Source organism: Ctenopharyngodon idella, chromosome 23 (assembly GCF_019924925.1).
Source record: "Ctenopharyngodon idella isolate HZGC_01 chromosome 23, HZGC01, whole genome shotgun sequence".
In the NCBI taxonomy this organism is placed as follows: domain Eukaryota; kingdom Metazoa; phylum Chordata; class Actinopteri; order Cypriniformes; family Xenocyprididae; genus Ctenopharyngodon; species Ctenopharyngodon idella.
The window spans coordinates 17,437,853-17,451,355 of NC_067242.1; the positions used below are offsets into that span (position 1 = coordinate 17,437,853).

Here is a 13,503-nt window from a genome sequence, read left to right on the forward strand (position 1 = left end):
AGTTTTGTGGTGAACAATTCATCCGTGCAAGTCAATCCAATGAGCGAGAGATAGAGAGGAGGAGCGCTAAAATAAAACCCTGCCCTCTATTCAATATTCCATTTCACTTGGAAATACGTCACAACACTGGAGAAAAGTCGTTTGCAACTTCCGGTTCACGGGGACTTTAACAGTCAGAAGCAAAGCATGCTGGGAACTAGAAGTCTGTTGTAACCACTGATTGTAACTCATTCCATGAATGTGTGTATATATGTGTGTACAATACATTTACATTTATATGGGAACATGTATGTGCAATATATGTACACAATAAAGGTTAAAACTTCATGAATGTAATGCTATTTTTGTCTTCATTTATAAATATTTTATATGAATCAATATATAGCCATACATGGTCAATGCATATATTGCAGTATATTGAAAAATATAAGGACTAATTTCCCATATATGGAAATGTATTATGTAATATATCGCATTATATTTTGCAGTATATTCCCATATATTTTTGTTCCGTAAGGGAGTGTCAGTGTGTGACATCATAGATCCTACAATATCCAAATGAGTCATTATTGGAGCTTGGTTAAATGCTTTATTTATAATGAGAAGGACGATTTAGGCTATGAAACTTGCAGGATGTTTTAATGGTACAAAATATTGAGGAAAATTTGATTTTTCATGTCACGAAAAAAGTGCAAATAGAGTCCCTTGTTAGCAAATGCAATTAACACTAGCTCCGCCCACCAATGACTGGTTGGGTGACTCAAGTTTTAAAAAAGACACACAGAGCTCAACATCTTCAGTGGCGCAGCAGTAGCGAGTAAGACTCGCAGACCTGGCTTTTAATGCGATCGACGCGAGCTCGCATTTATTTTCAATAAAAATTAAAATAATGTTCTAAAAGTGGAAATAAACTGCGAACGAGTGTTTAATAATATTAAAATTGTTTTTTGGGTATGGTTAAGGGAAGGTGTAGGGAGGGTTTTTATTCTCCAATAAGGCATCATCCATTTAATAATTTTAATAAATATAATCATTTGCACTCTATGATATTATTGCATCCTGTTAATGTACAAAAATACTGAGGTGCAAATAGTACCTGCCAATATAAAGTATAGATAGCATCTAATTACTATTTACTGTTATTGCAAAGAACTGATACTTTTACATGGTGTAAATAGAATCTATCGCTATTTTGACCTACTGTAGTGTAAATAGCATATCGCTAAGAAAATGCCGCTATTATCACTTAGTGTAAATAGCACCTATTGCTAAGAAAATACGCCATTTTCACTTAGTGTAAAAGTGTTGAAGAAACATCCAATAACAGAACATACCTGCTTCCTCATGACGTCAGTGGCCTGCATGATGCATCGTGGGGGCAAGCCATGATTCCGGGCCAGAAGAATGGCCTGTTCCAGCGTAACACTTAGCGTACAACTGCAAGACAGGAAAGAGAATACAGGTCCGCATTTAGCACCATACACTCCACATTATAAAGTAAAATCAGAAGTGTTTATCAAATACATCAAGTATTTCATAAAGTATTCATATGCTGATTGCAGCAATAGCAAAAATGAGGGGGGAAATAAAAAAAAGATTTTTTTCCCCCTCAAGTGTAATGGGGGGGGGGATCTGTTTTTCATTTCCCTTTATCAAAGATCACTTTCTGCCAGCCATATTCTAATTGAATTAATTATGCTGAGATGCTTTTAATTAATAATTTAATTATAAAACAGAGAAGCTAAATAAATCCGACTAAATTCTGATTACAGCATTGAGGAGGTGGACAGATTCTGGCTCTACAGGAAAAAACCGAGACATTTAACAAGCTTGTGCGGCCCAGGCTGGTGTCTCATCTGTCTGTGTCAGTGCCTGGCTAACATGAAGACCTGTCAGATGTGCTGTCATTCCAGCGTGATGAAGCATGACATGTGCTTTCATTCTCTGAGAACATGTGTCTGCCACTCACGTCCCATTAACATTTGAACAGACATTCAAAGGGCAGCGTGGCCAAACAGGTGTGAGAGTCATACACTCGACTACATCGTTCTGACATTGAACAGTCCCAAGAGACCAATAAACATCCCCCAAGGTGAGCTATAAGTATGTAGTCTCTAAAAGAGACATAGACTGTGACCACAAGTGGGAAAGAAGCCAATCAGGACAAAAGATCTGATAAACAAAATCACCCTAATTAAGAGGCCAATTTAACTTTATGAGCTAGTACTAGACATGTCGATGCACAGCGTCTGGGTCAATAAGACAAGACGGCACCACCATAGTACTTTCGATAACCATCTGATGTACAAATCTGGAAAGCACCTCCTCAACCTAATAATCTCTAATCTGAGTGGCTGACTTTATAGGAATATACAGGGTTTTGGTTAATCACATTACTATACAATTCATGCAAGTATATAGTGATAGGCTCTTTAATAGTTACATTAGCACATTTCACGATTTTAAAACACTACTTCGAATCTTTTGTTTCGAATCAGTGTTTTGGAGCGCCAAAGTCACGTTTTTTCAGCAGTTTGACATGCGATCCGAATCACTGATTCAAAACAAAAGATTCAAAGTAGTGTTTTGAAATCGACCGTCACTAGATATTGTTGAAAAGTCATTATTTTGTTTTTTTGGCACACAAAAAGTGTTCTCATTGCTTTATAATATCAAGGTAGAACCACTATAGTCACATGAACTGTTTTAAATATGTTTTAGTAGCTTTCTGGGCGTTTGAAAGTGTTAATTATCTTGCTGTCATTGGAGGCCTCACTGAGCCAACGGATTTTATCAAAAATATCTTAATTTGTGTTCTGAAGATGAACGAAGGTCTTACAGGTGTAGAACGACATGAGGGAGAGTAATTAATGACATTATTTTAATTTTTGGGTGAACTAACCCTTTAACAAGTTTGTGTAGTACAATTTTTAAGTTCTACTAACATAATCTTTGAGTTAGTTAACTTAAAAAAATGAGTTGGTTTACTTAAATGTTTTGGGGTAATCGGTGTCCACAAAAGTTTTGCATATTTTACATTGTTCCATTGTTTTACTTAAATCAAATGAGGGAACAAATTACTGTATCGTGTGCATGATTTAGTAAAACGAGGGAATGAATTATTATATTGTGCGCACAAATTAGTAAAACAAGGTAATGAATTATTATATCGTGCACACGATTTAGTAAAACAAGGTAACAAATGATTATATCATGTGCACAATTTACTTAAAATGAGAGGACGAATTATTAATTCGTGGCCACAATTTATATATTTTTGTCCACATGTAGTGCAGGGCTCTGTACTTTTAGACTGAAGAGAAATTTTTCTGAAATTTACAGTGTTTTCATAGTTCACTGAACTTATTTATTAAGATCATCGAAAAATGTATTTCTCAAAAGCTTTATGAGGTACCAGACAATGAGTCAATGAGCAGTGTCTAACCTAATAAGACCTAATCCAAATGACAAATCTAAGGGTACATTTACACAACACAGATGTACTAAAAACGGAAAAGGCCCCTAAATGATGACTTAATAGGGAGATACCAAACTGATTTTAGATTACTGAGAACATGAGGGAAGATCTGATAAACAATAAGCAATCATAAAAAGTGACACATATCTCATATCTGACACTGCTAATTTTTTATACCTGTGAGGAAACTAGTGAGCTGTAACACAATGACTGCACAGAATCCATCAAAAAGATATTTAGTTATTTAATAGCTTGTCTACTATCAAACTGTCTATATCCATGATACATCAGCCTGACATTTCCATCTCATTTTTAGTGATATACATGTTCACAGGCTTTGTACCGGCAGAGGTGTCAGATGTGTTATATGGCTCTCATCTGTGAATTCAATCATACAGTTCTTCTGAAGTGAGAACAGCACTGACCTTTGGCTCAAGAAAAAGGGATTCTTAGTTGATCTCCATATGCAGATAGTGAAAAGTCTAGCTATCATACTAGAATATATGAAACTCACTGGGTGATGGATTTGTTTTCTGTGCCTTTGTAATAAGTGCATCTGAATTCGATGCTTGTTTCATTCTTTGATTGTTTGCCCTTGGCAACAAATCGGTTACTTTCTAGCAAACTGCTGACTATGTTGAAATACACCTGACGCTAAGGTGTATTTTACCCCAATTGCATTTCACAGATCGATTCTCTTGATTTATAATAGAGAGGGGATAAAAAAAAAAACATGATACAAAGATTTCAGAGTCACCAATCACCAGTGTTCCTCACATCAGCCGTTCATGTTGAACATTCATAGTCATTTTAAACTTCAAGGACACGTCATGGCGCAGTAAAGAGGGGTGCATCTCACTAAAGTGTAGGCTTGATTCATGTCTTTCCGTTACGCTGATAGACACACACATACTGAGTGTCAAGGGCACTGCCTGACCTCTTAACTACACCTCCATATTGATCCTTCGCAGTGTTTTACGGCTGATTGAGCTGTCTCTTCTCTTCTCAGCCGTAGCATTCCTACCGTTACTTAATTGCTTGAGGGAATGCTGCTAAACGTAAGCGTAAAGGCCCTTACACACGTCATATGTCACTTTGACCTCCACATGTCAAGCTTTGAAGAAAGCAGCACAGAAGAATAATTTTATGAGGGTATGAGCTTGTTAGCAAGAATGTGGGAAGAGCACACTATATGGTAAAAAAAAAAAAAATAGTGAAGTATTTTAGTATTCATTTAGTATTTATTTTGAATTATCTTTTATTTTTAGTTTTCATTGTAAGTTATATCATATACAGTATATATATGTATGTTTATATATATATATATATATACACACACACACAACTACACAACTACAACTACAACTTATTTCTGTTAGTTGCAAAGCAAACATTTCCAGTAGTGGACAATAAGTATTTCTACTTCATTACATTTTTTCAATTATCTGTACTTTATCATAGTATTTTTACGAGACATAAAAACTTATCATTCTTCGTTATTTCAAACGGAATAATTTGCCACCCTCCTGAGACACAAGAGCGATGTGCGCTGTTGATTTCAGCTTTTTTTAATTACTGAAAGTCATAGTTTTAAGTTTTGTTAATGAAGAAAAAAATAACATTTCATATATACTTTTCTTTTATCAAGCATTACAAATGGCAGACTTAACTGCAGATTCAATGGACGAACCAAATTATTCATAACAGTAATTCTCAAGTTAAGAGTTCATTGAAAAATGAAAATTCTGTTCTGTGAAACAAGAAGATTTGAAGAATGTCGGAGTCAAAACAACACTGGACCCCATTGACTTTCATTGTATGTGTATGGATAAAAACACAAACATTTATTAAAATATCTTATAAAATATTTTAATTTTTGGGTAAATGAATCCTTAAGTTGTTTAATCCATCAAGCCCTTTAAAGCGAGACACAATTACAGAGCAGATCAGAGATGCTTTGCCATCACAGCAGAGGTGGAAGCCACAGCAGGAGCTGCACACTAAGGAGAATCAAAGCTGGTTTAATACTGAGCCAAGTGGCCTGAGGCAAGACCTGTGTGAAGGCATTTATTGGCTCTTCATAAAATAAGCACTCTGAACTCTTGTGATGATGAATAAAATGTAAAAGAGACTCATCAAATATGTCTGGTATTCTTATGGGAGGATGCTTATATGCTGCACGGTCAGCAACTTACAGCCAGCAGATGTGAATGTCTGATTTACACACTTGAATGTGTAAATCTCTGGGAATGGACAGATGGAGTAGAGAGACAATAAATGGGAGAGAAAGCAGATATTGGTCTTAATAGATTAATATAATGAAAGATCAAATATCCTGAATTGGGGAGGATGGCTTTTAAGAACATTTATTGAGCTCTGTTGAGACCCATGAATGTGTCATTGGAATATTCATGCTTCAAGACTAGGACAGATGGGTAAAGTACATAAAAAGGAATGATACTGAATTTAAGCATTACATTTTTTCCCCTGTGGGGTCCACTTATGAGGTTAGTAGAGGCTTTTTGTGCCAAAAAAGCAGTTTTTTGAGCCCTCTGAGTTTGCAGTTGGGTTCAATAAAGTTTGCACAGCTTCATCTTCAATAAAAGTAAAAGCCTGCATTACATTGTGTCAGATACACAACATAAATGTGCTTCACAAACTGTTAAAGTTTAACTGAAATGATTGAGGACCTGCAGCTTCTCTTTCCAAACACCTTTGGAGGGATGTGAGGAACAATAGGTGCTACACACAGCTAGAAACACCACAAAGTCACACATTTTAGTCTTATTAGTAATAGTATCTATCCTATTTACTTCATATTACCCCATTGTGACAGGGTGGACCATGATTCTGAAAAATGCATGGCATCATTGATATATAAATACATTAAAGGTGCAGTAAGCAATTTCTGAGAAACACTGTTGAAAGTGGATTGGACAGAGCACTAAAACACACTTGTAGCCAATCAGCAGTAAGGGGCGTGTCCGCTCACGAGGGGGGAGGTACCTGTGCTGCATAGCGTGTTTGTGAATTTGGGGGCGGGGCTATCAAGATAAGAGTGTGATCCTTTTGGGTAGGGGTGATTTCAAATATCAACAGCGTTTCTCAGAAATTGCTTACTGCACCTTTAATCTAAAAGTTAAGAAAGTTCAGATTGAGCTGGACTGGAAATCTGTGGTTGTGAAAGTCACAGTGTTTTCATAGAGCACTGAACTCATTTACAGTACTTCAGAACGTCAGGGAAAATGTGATTTCTCATTATATGACCATTTTAAACTGTGTACTTACTTTCCCTCTTTGGGAGGAACCAGTAAATTTAGAACAACTTTATATTGAAATTGGACCTCCGCAACACCTTGGCGAAAGAAATTTAGCTATAAAATAAATATCAGCTCTCACTTAACTTCAGCCACATTTGGCAGGTGAGCCCTTTAAAGCAAAGCTTGTGCCTTAATTTAATTTCATTAAAAGCAGGAACTGGCACATTTTGGCTGTTGATTGAGGCTGTTTGGCAGACAAAGGGATATATAAATAGTAGCGCATAATGAAATGCTGATGCTCTGTAGATGATGCATACTGGTTTTAGTATGCCAGGATAACCACATCTGACATTCTACTCCATGGAACTAATTTCATCAACTCTCACATACGTTAAATATTACATATTAAATCAACTTTTATATGGCTGCTATTGAAAAAAAATGGGCTTGAAACAAACTATAAATATGAATAACATGTCCCAAACCGTGTTTTACACAGAATTATCCAGAACTATCATTTGGTTATGAGCAAACACAGGTTAAATAGAGAGTGTGTTTGATGGAGGCATGTTTAGAGGGGCAAACAGGACGGAATTCACCATGTCCGTGGCAGGTCTGAGCACCTGCGGCTTCACTAAAGCTGAGATGTGGCCTGTAATTGCCCTGGCGTACAAATGTGAGTTAGTCACACCCAAACCAACACACACAATGCTGAAAACATTTCACGCTGCTTTATCCAATACACTCCAGTAAAGAGCCACTCAAAGAGCAGCATGCGTGTGTCTATTACCATCTGTAAGGCCTTGAAATTGAGATCGAAATACCGTTCCAGCAACATACAATGCCAATAAAAAGTAAACACCCTCCTGTTCTTTTCAACATCCTGTAAATTATTACCAATGTCAAAATAAAAATACATGGACATTTTACAAAATAAATTACAAATAAAAGCAAATTTCTTGCTTCATTTAGTATACGCGGATCTATGAATATGCTAATTAGCCCCGCCTCAGAGATCCGCTCGGTCAATTTACTGAGGTAAACGCTGCACAATAGCATCGCATTTTACAACATCGGACACATAACGGTAATTAATATGATTAGCCTTTTGCTTGACTAAGTTATCAAACAGCTAATAATGTGTTGCTAATGTTACACGACTCCTTTGCTTCAGAGCGGTCATAGTTAATAATATGCTAAAGCCCGCCGGCACGTTGACGTGATTGGTTACAAGGTAGTTTGTGACGTCAGAAACACCAGTAATTTCAAACCATGTTTTTGAAAATTTCTTTAGATCACTGAAGTTTTAAAGACAAAATACTTAGCAATGGTGTTGACATATGAATTTGCACATGCTTTGTCTTAAAGCATATTAAAAACACCACATATAAACAACATTAAAAACTTGATTTTGACCATAGGGGGACTTTAAAGGTTCTACTTCTGTTAAGTAGTTGTTAGAACATTATTCACTGGCTCTCCCCCACTGGAAACACCCCTATTTGGTCAAATGAAAGTGAAAGATCTTTTTAAGCAGATTTGTGACAAAGGTATTCAAAATTCTCAGCCAGGGCAAGAATATAAAAAATAATGCCAATGACTATATCACAAAGCACTGTAAAACCCCCTATTACAAACGAGACCAAATGTAAATCTTTTCAGAACTGGCTGTCCTCCAAAACTCAGTATCCAGGCAAAAAGAGCTGGAGTAAGTGACACCACAAAGAAGCCTATACAATTTTTAAAGAGTTACAGTCCTCCAGATAGTTATGTGAGAAACATCAGGGGGAAAAAAACTCATAAGAGATGAGAAAAATAGATTAAATAAATTTCAAGGGGAAATGTGAATCTTTCGACAGAACAATAGCCCAAAGCACAAGAATACCCACAATGAACCAACAAGGATGAAGTGGCCCAAGATTTAAAATCTAATTGGGCATCTTTGGAATGACTCTGCACTTCAAAAAATGGTTCTCATCCAACCTGGGCAATTTTGCTAAGAAAAGTGGGTACAAATTTCAGTGTCAAGATGTGCTCAAAGAAACTCTGCTGCCAAAGGAGATTGTGTAAAAATAGTGGGGGCAAATGCCATGGTTGCGCATTATTCAGAATTAAACTGAGAATGCTTTTCCTAAATTTGAATTGAACTTGAAATTATGCAGAAATTAGATTTGAAATTCAAATATTAATTTAAGAAGTAGAATTATAATTTTACTTTCATAATAAGTGTTAAAAAAAAAAAAAAAATAGACAGGATTTAAAGATGTTTTACAAGCCTTTATGGACTAGGGTGGAAGAACACTTCCACTTCCTGTCATTCAAATTCAAATTCCAGTTCAACTTCCTGTTGTGTGTGACCATTTCAATTAAAATTCCAACTAATAAATTGAAACTGTCACTGTTGGTTACATCAATATACACTATGGTTCAAAAGTATGGGGTCAGTATTTTTTTTAAATACTTTAAATTGATCAAAAGTGACAGTAAAGACTTTTACATTGTTACAAAAAAATCTATGTCAAATAAATGCTGTTTTGGGTTACAATTTATTTTATGGTGTACTTGTTACAGTGTAATTACATTTAAGTACTGAGTAATTATAATTAACAGCATGTACTTACTATAGTGTTAAGATTAGGGTTTGGTTTAGGGCTAATTGCAAGCAATTATGCATAATTTAGTTACCAAACACATATGGTGACAAGTCTGCATATAGGCAGAAGGTTGAACAGCTGGCTGTCTGGTGCAGTCATAACAACCTGGAGCTGAACACGCTCAAAACTGTGGCAACTTCAGAAGAAACCCCCCAGCACTCCTCCCACTCACCATCACAAACAGCATTGTGGCAACAGTGGAATCATTCAGGTTCCTGGGCTCTACCATCTTTCAGAACCTGAAGTGGGACAATCATATTGATCAGCAGAGGTTGTACTTCCTTCCCTAGCTGAGGAAGTTCAACTTGCCACAGTCGCTGCTGATGCAGTTCTACTCAGCCATCATTGAGTCTGTCCTCTGCACTTTAATAACTGTCTGGTTTGGCTCAGCAACAAAATCAGACCTCAGAAGACTACAGGGGACAGTTCCGACTGCTGAAAGTATTATCGGTGCTCCCCTGCATACCCCCAAGAACTGAATACATCCAGAGTGAGAAAAAGGATTCAGAAAATCACTCCGGATCCCTCACATCCAAGCCACCTTCTCTTTGAACTTTTGCCACCTGGCCGGTGCTACAGAGCACTGAGCATCAGAACAGCCAGGCAAGAAAAGTTTCTTCCCCCAGGCAATCTACCTCATGAACAGTTAAAGAGATAGTTCACCCAAAAATGAAAATTATCCCATGATTTACTCACCCTCAAGCCATCCTAGGTGTATATGACTATCTTCTTTCAGAAGCGATTTTTTGTAAGCGAGTTTTTGTAAGAAAAATATCCATATTTAAAAATTTATATACTATAATAACTAGTTTCTGCAAAAAAACCCAACCCTATAGGTTTTACATTTTAAATTCATGCGCCCTCTAGCTGGCGTAAAAATAATGACAGTGTCGTGATACATCTGTCGTCATTTTGTATGACCGTCGTTATCAATCAAAATACGTGTTCATTTAAATGCAATGTGTGGACTTTTTACACGGCCCCTTACCCACCATTTCCATTTAGCAAAACTCTTTTTTTTATTTTTTTTTTATTAACGACTAAACCTACCCTTAGTGATTTATAGTGCATATACACTTTATGAGCACATGCATTACCTGGGATCGAACCCACAATTGCATGATCACATGATTGCATATTGTTGCATATTGCAATGCTCTACCATTTGAGCTACGCGAAACCCAAAATATGATGCAGATAAAGGGTAAAATGCATTAAAATGAAAGTGTCCTGTTGTCGATAGGGGCACAACTTTAGTAAACGCTCCTATGGGTCGTATTTCATGGAAGTGACAAACGACCTATATGGGCATATTGGTTGGAGGACATGTTGAGTTTCTGGCAGGCAGCCATACGCATCGATTTGTTGTGGAAGAGTAACCCCTGACCTGACACAAGATGATGAACGTGGAATCACAGAGGATAGAGCAAAACAAAACACCAGTCACAAATTAGAAGTCTAAAACGATCATTTTTAAAGAGAAATGTCGGAGGATTTCGATATAAGAGAAGATGAGCTTGAGTTTGTTGACCAGCCCTATTTGTTTGAACCGAGAGAGGCATCTAAGCTTACGCTACTCCTATATCGTACGTTATACATCGCGTTAGAGGATTACTCATTTGGTGCAAGTTGACTTGCGTAGTATGCATACGGTCGTCTTACAAAAACACATCGCTTCACTTCAAAAGGTCTTTATTAACCCCCTGGAGCCGTATGGATTATTTTTTTTAATGGATGGATGAATTTTTAGGGTTAATTTTCATTTTTGGGTGAATTATCCCTTTAAATGTGCAATGATAACTATGTGCAATATCACATGTATTTATTTGACAATACCCTACATCTTCTTATTCAATTCCCTGTTAATTCAATTCTATTCTATTTGTATATAGCACACTTGTACATACAATTTTGTCTATTTTGTTAATATTGATAATAATAAGAAATGTTAATTAAGCACCAGATCAGTATATTATAATGATTTCTGAAGGATACTGTGTGTTTCATCAAATGAATGCAGTCTATATCAGCATTGGAGACAAAAACAAAAACAAAAATCTTACTGATCCCAAACTTTTGAATGGTAAAGTCAATGAGATATTTTCAACAAAATCTGAATATTTGAGGAAAATCGATATAGTGCTGAATTTCAAGCAGTATAATAATAAGGTCCACAAAGGATGAATACTCCTTATTGGCACTATAGGGATGCACAGAAACACATAGAAGCACAAGAAATTTAAAATATATGAAAAAAAAGCATGAACTGTTGATTTTGTGAAATAAGTATGTCAGCTCTGGCTGATACTAAAAGAGACCTTGAGATGAATAATTTGCGTTCCTTCAGTTGAGATTCACAAATGAACCTTTAGAGAAATGGAGCTGTCTGGATCATCTCTAAAATTATGGATTAAGTGAGACCTTCTAAATGTAGAACTGAGATGTTGAATATTCATAATTGCATTGGATGAATGATTAGTGCAGAGAAAGGTATTTATGGAATGATACATGAGCATGTAATGAGGATTATTACCTATTCATGCAGAAGAGGAAATTGAATATTAGATGGTATGAGGAAGAGAGATCGGAGAGAGGAAAACTGCAAGATAACCCTCCCAAAAAACACCAAAACAGAAGAAAGATTGAGGCTGCAGAGAAGAAAACAGGATAAAAGACATAAGTGACAGGAAGTAAATTGCTCCGAGCTACAGACAGAAAGGAAAAAAGACAGGGGAGGAAAAAACAGAAGCGTTCCACTTAGACAGAGTCCCTGGCGAATGCCTGATGCCTGTCGGACAGAAGGGAAAGGAGGAGTTTGAGTGTATGTGTGTGTAACCCAGGCTGACCGGTGTACTCCGCTGTTACACATGACGATGTGACACGCTCCCAGGCGGCTGCAAAGCTCCGAGGCCACGGTGAGCAGCCCGACTCCAGACGCTCCGCAGGCCGTGAACTGACAAGCAGCCGTCCGCCGACACGAGATAAAACTTTCCATCAATCTGTACAACTCATCCAGAGCATTCAGAGGACGCATCAGCTACAAAGAGAGAGTTAAAGAAAGATTCCATGTTAAAGGGATAGTTCACCCAAAAATGATAACTCTGTCATTATTTACTCACTCTCATGATGCTCCAAACCCATATTTTTCTGTGTCCGTGAAACACAAAAAAAGAGAAATTCTAAAATCTAGAATCATCACGCTTTTAAATACAATAACAGTTATAGTGACCAAGCTCCATTTAAAATGTATCTTGCAAGAATGAATGAATGAATGAGTGAACGAATGAATGAATGAACGAGATTTGTATGCTACATTCATAAATACTCATGGTAGTAAAGTGTCATCCAGGAATTTTCGCCTACTGTTTTTCAAATACCATGAATTTGGACATACTACTCTGTTGGAAGTATTCGATTTCAGATGCAGTGAGTGACTTCAACTAGAGGACCAATCAGTCTAATTCATGAATGAATCATTCAAACTGATTTGTGAACTGGTTCAACTGGTTAATTTAAATGAATTGACTCAAAAGAACAAATCGTTTACACATAGGACTGATTTGATTCTAGAGTCAACACAAAAATGATTCTTGATTGAGTCATTCTTGATTGAACAGTTCAGATGTGTGAAGATTTTTGAAAATTCTCCTTTGGTGTTTCACGGATAAAAAACATGGATTTGGACATGAAGGGAAGTGTTAGTTCACACAAAAATTGTCATCAATTACTCACCCTCATGTCATTTCAAAGCATTAAGACTTTCGTTCATCTTCAAAAGACAAATGAAGATATTTTTAATGAAATCTGAGAGCTTTCTGTCCCTCCATTGACAGCTATGCAACTACCACTTTGTCCCTTCAAAAAGTTCATTAAGAAATCGTAAAACTAATATGAATCGAGCGGTTTAGTCCAAATTTTCTGAAGAAACACAAACACTTTATATGATGAACAGATTGAATTTAGGCTTTTATTCACATATAAACGTAACTTTCATCAACACACAAATCAGTTGTGGTAAACGGAAGCTCAAGCATGTTTGACTGACGTGTGAGAACCAATGAGGTTCATTCTCGTGTTACGTGGCACGTTTGAGCTTCCGGAAGAACCAGAG

General features: G+C 36.6%; 1 protein-coding gene across 1 annotated transcript in view; it reads right to left on the minus strand.

Annotated features, from left to right (window-relative positions):
* prex2 (phosphatidylinositol-3,4,5-trisphosphate-dependent Rac exchange factor 2) overlaps positions 1 to 13,503 on the minus strand; it is a 151,394-nt gene that overhangs the window by 13,986 nt on the left and 123,905 nt on the right. The window contains exons 37-38 of the mRNA XM_051882280.1: positions 12,239 to 12,429; positions 1,335 to 1,437 (exon numbers count right to left, since the gene is read on the minus strand). Of these exons, the coding sequence (XP_051738240.1) occupies positions 1,335 to 1,437; positions 12,239 to 12,429 (294 nt within the window). The remainder of the gene's footprint in view (positions 1 to 1,334; positions 1,438 to 12,238; positions 12,430 to 13,503) is intronic.